Source organism: Micropterus dolomieu, linkage group LG07 (genome assembly GCF_021292245.1).
Source record: "Micropterus dolomieu isolate WLL.071019.BEF.003 ecotype Adirondacks linkage group LG07, ASM2129224v1, whole genome shotgun sequence".
NCBI classification, from domain to species: domain Eukaryota; kingdom Metazoa; phylum Chordata; class Actinopteri; order Centrarchiformes; family Centrarchidae; genus Micropterus; species Micropterus dolomieu.
The window spans coordinates 9,018,209-9,027,007 of NC_060156.1; the positions used below are offsets into that span (position 1 = coordinate 9,018,209).

General features: G+C 41.7%; 1 protein-coding gene across 1 annotated transcript; it reads right to left on the reverse strand.

Moving 5' to 3' along the window:
• Positions 1-4,678: 4,678 nt before the first annotated feature.
• lg07h3orf38 (linkage group 07 C3orf38 homolog) lies at positions 4,679-8,169 on the reverse strand. Its single transcript, XM_046055119.1, has 4 exons — positions 7,974-8,169; positions 7,292-7,467; positions 6,470-6,705; positions 4,679-5,446 (listed from the first exon to the last, which is right to left on the reverse strand). The coding sequence occupies exons 1-4, from the start codon at positions 8,098-8,100 to the stop codon at positions 5,083-5,085; spliced, it is 903 nt and encodes a 300-aa protein (XP_045911075.1). The 5' UTR covers positions 8,101-8,169; the 3' UTR covers positions 4,679-5,082.
• Between the last annotated feature and the right edge of the window lie 630 nt (positions 8,170-8,799).

Here is an 8,799-nt window from a genome sequence, read left to right on the forward strand (position 1 = left end):
TACACTTTGGCATTAATGGATCTGTAAAACCATCAGACTGTCAGAGAGTGAAAAATGGCGGTAGCATGAAGCATTTAATAAAGTAATCTTTGAAAGTAATGAGGTTGTTTCTAAGAGCAAACCTAACATCCAATCAGTCACAATCAAACTAAAAGGTGGGAAAAAATGGATAGACAATTAAAGCAGCAGTCTCCATGGTTCACCACCCATAAGCTATTTCAACAGCCATGGATCTAAGTTTTAGCATGTTTCTTTATGAGAAACACCGTCCCTATTAGAGAAGGGAATAGAAAAAAAACGGTGGAAAAAAAGCTTTCTGAGTCAAAACCATCAGCAGACGCCACTGCAGCGGTATTTTTGAACCCATGCGTCAGAGCAGCGCCCGTGGCCAAACCGCTTATTAAAACGCAGAAAAGCCAAGTGCCATAAAGACAGAAGGCGAGCAGCTTGTTATTATTCTTTCTGAGAGGTGAACAGGCTGAGATCAATGGCTGGAGCGGTTTCCCCTCACCACAACTATGGACCAGTAAAGCACAAAGGGCCATGCGGCTCCGACCCATACAGTCACAGATATTAACTATTCCAGGGGACTTTGAAAACAGCTGCCAAGAATAATTTCCCACATGTAACATTTCCCACGAAAGCCACAGAGTCATACTGGCATATTCTGTGCCCCACCAGACCCTGTATGACCCAACTAGGATGACGAGTTGAATCAATGGAAAACCAGATTCACTTTGCAAATTTAACCCTTAAATGGTTTCTGTATCTTGGGGAATATTTGACAGGCTGTGGGGGGGGGGACGGCATTAAGTGGGTACCTGTTATATCATGAAAAACACTAGGGGAGATGGGTCAAGTACTCAGGTCATGTGACTTCATGCCACATTGAAAACTATACTCATCATTTGTATCAATATCCATAATGGTGGTGTACGTGGACAAAGACCCTGGCCACGTGGTAAGTGTTGTTATTTTTTCATGTTTATTGTTTGTTGAGGAGATTTTGTTTTACAAAATAGTGTTTTTCAAGGATAACTGTAATTGTTCTTGTTGAAAAATAATAAATTTCATTTTCACAACTTAGATAATCGGGCATTGAAAGTCTGTTTCCTGGAGGATACGTTGCCCAGATAAGGGTATAAAACACTGACAATTCACGCTCAGATATACTGCTGTTTTGAGGCCTATAATCTACAGATAATCAATAATATAAAAAGGTGTGAAATATGAAATATTGATTACTCCCCTCAAATAATCCACCCTTATGGTGGTGGAGGGGTTTGTGTGTCCCTGTGATCCTGGGAGCTGCGTTGCCTGGGGCAGTCGCCTGTGGTAGGGTCTCCCAAAGCAAATTAGTTCCAGAGGAGGGGCCAAACTAAGAAGTATTTGTGGACCCTGTGTTGCGTTTATAAGTATAATTTTGAGACTTCCTGGAGCCAGACCTGTGGGGGTGTGCAAGCCGAGTGGCAGGCAAGGCACCTGGGCATTCCTTCCTTCCTCGATTCCTTCTTGCCTTCCTTGATTACTTCCTTCCTTGATTGCTTCCTTATTCCTTGATTACTTTCTTGATTCCTACCTTCCTTTATTCCTTCTTTCCATCCTTCCTCCCTCTTCTGGTCCTAATTTCTTTTCTTCCTAGTCCTCTTCCTCCGCCTCTTCCTATTCTTCATCTTCTTCCCCTTCCTCCCCACCTTCTTCCTCCCCTGGTCTGAATTTCCTTTCTTCCTCTTCATCTTCCTCCTCTTCTCCCTCTTCCTCCCCTTCCTCTTCTTCTGGTCTGAATTCCTCCTATTCCTTTTTCTTCTGGTCTGAATTCCCCCTCTTCTTCTTCCTCTTCCTGTTCTTCTTCCTTTTCCTCCTCTTGTTCTTCTCCCTTTTCCTACTCTTTTTCTCCCTCCCCCTCTTCTTCTGGTCTGAATTCCTCCTCTTCTTCTGCCTCTTCCTCCCCATTTCTTCCTATTCCTCTGGTCCAAATTTCTCCCTTTATTCCTTCCTTCCTCCCTTTATTCCTTCCTTGATTCCTCCCTTGATCCCTTCCTGCCTTCCTTCACTCCTTCCTTTATTCATTCTTTCCTTCCTTGACTCCTTGATTCCTTCCTTCCTTCCTCTGTTCCTTGATTACCTGATTCCTTCCTTGATTGCTTCCTTTCTTCCTTCAATTCTTCCTTGATTCTTTCCTTCCTCGTTTCCATCCTTCCTTCAATTCTTCTTTGATTCCTTCCTTCTTTCCTTCACTCCTTCCTTGATTCTTTCCTTCCTTTCTTGATTCCTTGATTCTTTCCTTGATTGCTTATAGTACTGTCCTGTGTTAATGATGAAAAGGCTGGACCCTCTCCTGCCTTTTCACTCTCACCCTTATCACTCTAATCTCGTGATATTTGTCCTGTCCAGCATGAGACTGAACCTCCTGTACTGCTCTGAGACGTGTAGTGAGGGATCCTTGATTCCTTCCTTCCTCCCTTGATCCCTCCTTGCTTCTTTCGTTCCTCTCTTGATTCCCTCCTCCATTCCTTCCTTGATTCCTTCCAAAACAGTGTTTGAACCTTGATAATTTCAAGGAGAATAAAGAGAAAAAGGCACACAGGAACATTTTTGATGAGGCAGAGACAAGCTACCCTGAGACAGTTCCTGACAGTTGGTGCAGAAAATCTTTGGTTATGCAAACCGATTGTTGCAGCAGCTGTCCGGATGGCTGGTCTCAGATGAACTTGGAGATTCTGGATGTGGAGGTCCTTGGCTGGTGTGGTTACATGTGGTCTGTGGTTGTGAGGCCGGTTGGATGAAAAAACAAAAGTGTTGTGTTTATAATTTTGTTCAGTGTAAATTAGTCATTTTGTTTTGTCCACTTAATGGGGCATATAATAAATGGTATATCAGTGGAAATATTGCATTGTGCTGCTGAAATGTGGCTAAAAATACCAGTTAGTGAGAAAGGAAAAGCTACTATGGGGATAAATCCTCTATGTTTAAAGCTGATGGGAGTCGCTCTTCGGTTGTTGCTCAGCTGTTTTATAGTACACAGAGGTCCTGTGTTAATGATGAAAAGGCTGGGTCCTCTCCTGCCTTTTGACTCTCAACCTCATTACTCTGATCTCCTGATACTTGTCTCGTTCAGCATATGAGGCTGAAACTCCTGTACTGCTTTGAGGCGTGCAGAGAGGAGGAGAGACCTGCTGTTGTCATCATTTCTAATAGCAAAATCCTGAATTTTAGCTGTTTCCAGACCAAATGCATTTGCATGTCATGTGCCATTTTGGCCAATAAAATAAATATTCAAATATGATGGATTTTTTCTTCTTGACAACAGCTAGCGAATATCTATATATTAGATGTCTGACCACCCAGAAAATCCACTCCAGTGCAGTGTTGGAAGATGTCAGTCTGCAATGACACCAGCAAGCAAACTGTCCAATTTATAGTCAATCCAAAAACATCAACTTTGTTGTTCAACATTTGGGCTTCATGCATGTTTTAGAGCCTGACAGAGGTTCCAGGCTACGTTACGTACTTTTCCTTCTGCTGGTGTATGAGGGGCCGATGTCACAAAAATTAAAGAAGAAATATAAATGTGACAAAATGCAATCTGCTCATACATTCTGACTATGGAAATCAGAGAAACATCTCTCTCTGCAGAGATGCATACAGCATCACATCTGTAAGAAAAGCTTGGATGGAAAAAGGGAGACGCAGATTTTCTTGGGCCTACAATACAGCATCAGTTGATATTGCATGCTTAGCTGGGACTGCACAGCATCTGGACTCTGTATGAATAAGTCAAGTAATTCAAAGTACTCCTTGTTCTGTCTTGGGCCGAAAGAGACTTACATCCATCACGTACATTTTGTGCCAAATTACACTGTGCCCCAGGAAAAAAAATTGGAGCACACAGAAATCAAACACTTAACAACTAGGCTGCCATTCTCCCCACAGCTGTGTGCTATGCTATTAAAATGTAAAATGGTATGAGAATACTACTCTATATTGAGGCAGCTATTCCACACTACTACTGGAAATTACAGGATAACTCCCTATGCATTCATGTCACAATACTTTGCACACAACAATAGCAATGCTACAACACGTGGTTCAGCAAATGACAATACAATTATCATCATCGATGAAACATTACACATTTGTTGTTGTAACCGAAGAGATAAATAAAAAGGCAAATTTATGTACCAAATTGCGCAGGTTTGAGACCTTTTATTATAGCTATGTTTAGCCCCATGAATTAAATGTATAACTATAAACTGGTATAAAGCTGCAAAACCAAAAAGAACAACTAAATTTTAAATGCTGCATGTAGTACAGAAAGGATTTATAATATTTTAGATATTCGGATCTATGATGGGGCCATGGGTCAAGGCCAGGGCTGAGGAGGTATTCTTCCCTGGTCAAGGCCAGGAACTTCTACATTTACAAACTACATCTGGTCACTGCCTAAATATTAGACACTTAAATATATCCACAGCAAATCTTTGCATGGTTACACTCACTTTGTTAGCTTGTTTGATATACTGCTAATCAAATATGTGTATAAACATTGTGGGCTGACCTTTACTCATCCCAGAAAGCAGTCATCTTAGACTATGTAAAAAACCTATTACAACTGACATTGTATTATCATATGAACACACACAACCTGGAGTACTGGTCATCATAGAGCACAAGTGTACACAATTGTTAACATAATCTTTATATTTGATATGATACATATTTACAAGAGCAGGTCCATGTCTGTATTTATATTTTAGCTTACATAAGGCACACACGTTTTGCATCAAGGTACAGTATATTTGAAGCAAAATGTTTCCACAACAAGATGTAGCAGCCATGTCATTTTTTATGTTACGTCAATGATCTACCTAACAAGTACATTTTGATGCAACAGTGTCCACCTACCTGTACATCCTGACATGACAGCTAAACTTAGGTTAGGAGGGGTTTGTGTCTATATACTTGCCAGTTTGGATCTCTGACGACTCTGGGTAAGATTTGGTGAAATTGGAGTAAAGAGTAAAGAGGGAGCGTGTCCAGTCAAACCTTCACCGGGTAAATAATGTCAAACAAAGAGTGCCATCAACTGCAGAGAAGCTGCAATTCAGTAGAGTTGTAACTCAAGGCAGGCGCTGCCATCTCTGTTCCACCAAGAGCATCCTGCCCTCTTATCTTTAGGTTGACAAACTTGATTTTCCAGCTGTTGTTCTCCAGCGGGGAGCGGATGAGGCCAAATATTTGCTCAAAGACGCCCAAACAGGCTTCATCTCTGTGGATGGTCCCAGCTACAGCCACCAGTACCAGGCCATGCGGGGAAGCCAGGGCCCTGAGGCCATGAGGCTCCAGGTTGGGGCTGAGGAGGAGGCGCTCTTCTCTGGTCAAAGCCAGGAGACGAAGGCTGACCAGTTCAGCACCCAGGAACTCCTCAATCTGCTCGCTGCCAGCTCTGAGAAAGAGACACAACCGTTTAATTTTGGTCTATTTTCCCCAAGTTAACCAAATTAAATTATTCTGTTGGCATGTGTTTTATTTGTAGAAAAATGAGACCACTGGTGCAGTCCATGTGTTGCTCAGTGTCCTTGGGTCAGACAATGGAGTGGACTGACGTATGCCACAGTGTTTTTCCTTAAAAGGGTCAGGGTTAGGGTAAGGGTTCACCAGAGTCAGAATCTTAAACTTTCAATTTTTAATTCAGCTTTATTGAAACTGAAAATGGAAAATGATACAACCGAATAATGCCGTTTTTCCATTATCAGTACCAGCTCAACTCGCCTTTATTCGGTTTTGGCCCGCCGTCCTCCGCTTTCCATTGCAGATAGTACCCAGAGATAGTACCCCTCAATGTAGCTGGTCGGCATAGCAACACCACACACTGCCACGACGTAATGTTCAGTGCGACACACACACCAGCGACCCACAAACAGCTGTCTCTTGATTTAAGTTAAAACGTTTCAACATTACTAAGAATGTGTGTGATGAATGATGCAAGTGATGAAATAACGTATGAAAAATGTAAAATATAAAACTTTCAGGCCTCTGTCTGGCGCGCGCAATGATGATGCAGTGATTACTGACAATTCTCTCTGACCAATCAGTAGTCTGCTGTGTTTTCACATAACATTTTAGTATTGCCTCAGCTCGCTTGGAACCTTAACGGAGGCGATACGAAAAAAAGTACCTGGTAGCAGGTACAAGTGCAACTTTTCCACAATGGAAAACCAAAAAAAGGCGAGTAGAGTCGAAGCAAGTTGAGCTGGTATCATGAGGTGGAAAAGGGGCTTAAAATTAAAATGAATATTCTTAAATTAAAAGCTTATATAGAAAATCCTCAACCCAGTTCCCATGGTTCTCCGAAGTCTCTCATCAAGCTAATTTGTAATGAACAAAAAACAAAGCACGTTCTGCTCAAAATACATAACTGCTGTGAACACTAAGAAGGTAACAAACTTTTACTGTTACGCATATTTACCTGGAGAGGAGGTGTAGCTTCACATCTGGCCAGAAGTGCTGTGGTCCCCAGTCCTGGGGCTGCTGGCCCAGCGAGAGGTTCTGACTGTTTAAGAGTTGGAAGAACCACTGGCAGAACTGCTGGCCGAGGACCAGTGGGTCAAAGCCCACCTCAGCCTTCATGTTTGTGGAATCAGAAGCTGTCTCTGTAGGAGGTCTCTCTCTGGTCTCTTCCTCTCTTAGACGGGTTTCGTTGGCCTTAAAGGAATGAGACTTTCTTAAAACACTGCCGAGTTGTGCCTGGAGTCCTTTTTGGTAGACAAGTACTAATAACACATGCTGCCTACCTCTAATAACTGACATTTCCTTCCTCAAGATATTTTCTTAATCACACTAGCTTGTTGTAATACATTTTGAAAATCTACAAATGATCTCCAGAAAGCAGCTTAATCTGAGATTGATTTTTCATATACCCCATTCATAATCAACTAAACTTAGCTACCTTTTCTACCAATTCTACAAATCAACAACTTTATCGGGTAAAATGATTTTTCCAAAACCCTGATGAGGCAACTGAGCCAACTGATTCTTTCTTATTTCAAGACTAAAATATCTTGGCATTTAATTGAGTCATCTCTAGCCTTTGAAAACTTTACAGTTACCCAATTTCCAGCCGTTGAAACCCTCTGCAGGTAAGTTTAAGAGGGATTCTATTTAAAGTTAGCACTTAATCTCTGGTGTTTCTGCCAATCTATGTTTCACCATCTTACCTGAAGCTGCCTCTATATATAGCTACAATCATATCTACATATTGATGGTGGCTGACCTGACCTCCTGTACTTACCTTCCCAGACGACCAGAGCTCGAGCGTCCTTTTCACCAGCTGGTGTTTCTCGCTGTTCGGGGGCATCGCTACGCCCTCTGTGACCAGGTACTTGAATATGAGGTCGCGAAGAACCTTTTTCCTTCTCAGGAGCTCCTCGGCATTTAAAGTGAAGGACAGAATTGCTTCCATAGCCTCTGTATGAACACATGGACATAAGGTGCATGGCAATGTGATGGTTTTATTGTGTGAACATAACACCCTCCCTGCTTAAGTGAAATAACAAACCGGTTTTAGTATCCCTGGTGTCAGCTCATGCCAACCTCCGTTTTGAAAACGGGCAATTCATTTTTTGCTTGTTGGTAAACGTTACAACAAATATCTTTGGTTAACACTGAGGTGCCGTTGTGCCTTTCGCTTCACATCCTTAAATCTTCCGGGCAAAATTATTTCACGCAGTTTTCTAACATTAACAGTTAACGTTACTGCCAACCACGCCTATTTTAGTGGAACAAGACGAGGGGGACGAGGGTTTCTACAGTGGTGGATATTTTAACAACTGCTGGTACCAACGGTGCCTTTATTAAATACGGTGTTGTATGAGACTTCAACTTGTTACGTCTGTCCATGAGAAAGTGAAATGTACGTTAATTGTTTCCTAGCTAACTTTCTCGTTGCCATCTGGCACAGATTGAAAACATACCTGTGACATTTTCCACAACTATCATCTTATTCGTGACCGTGTCGCTCAGAGAAAGTAAGTCGCCTTTTGACATCAACTTCAGTATATTTTTACACCCAGCGCGCTCTGTTTCTGACAGTCCTGACATCTTCGACACCTCAAAACCAAAATTTAAGCTCTTCTTCCTCCATTCGTGGTCTGACTACAAAATTGTCCGTAGCGGAACAAGTATCAGACGGAACACAAAGACTTGGTTCCTACGGTACGACAACAGTACGTTCAGCAAACGATCTTTGCTGCCTTTTTGGCTGTAGGAATTATTGGCGTCTCATGTTGAAACTACTCAGTTCTTCCTCTTTACTTTCTTCTGCTCACTAAGCTTGATAAACGGGATTATGAAGTTTAAGGCTTGTCGTGTTTTTTTTTTCTTTATTTAAACTGATTTTTGAAAATTAAATACCTTGAACTGATTCTTACACAGACCTCTACATTAAGCCCATGTTAATTGGTTTTCTAAATGACTACTTTATAGGTGAAATAATCATTTATGTAAATTGTCATTATGTGTCCTGACATAATCAGTTGAGATACATTACACTGAAAAGAAAAACCCTGGCTTGTCAACAGACCAGCAGTCTGTTCAATGCTCAAATATCTCTTCAAGTTGAAACTGGTGGCAGAGATCCAGAGCTGAATGGAAGGGCACTAGGGCAGGACCTTTTTATATACAGTCTATGGGCAGGACCAGTCTCGGGGGAGGGCACAGACAGCATAAATACAGCATGTCCCTTTTATAACCTAGTATTGTCTACGGATACCATTTAAGGTAATTATATGGTCATATGAT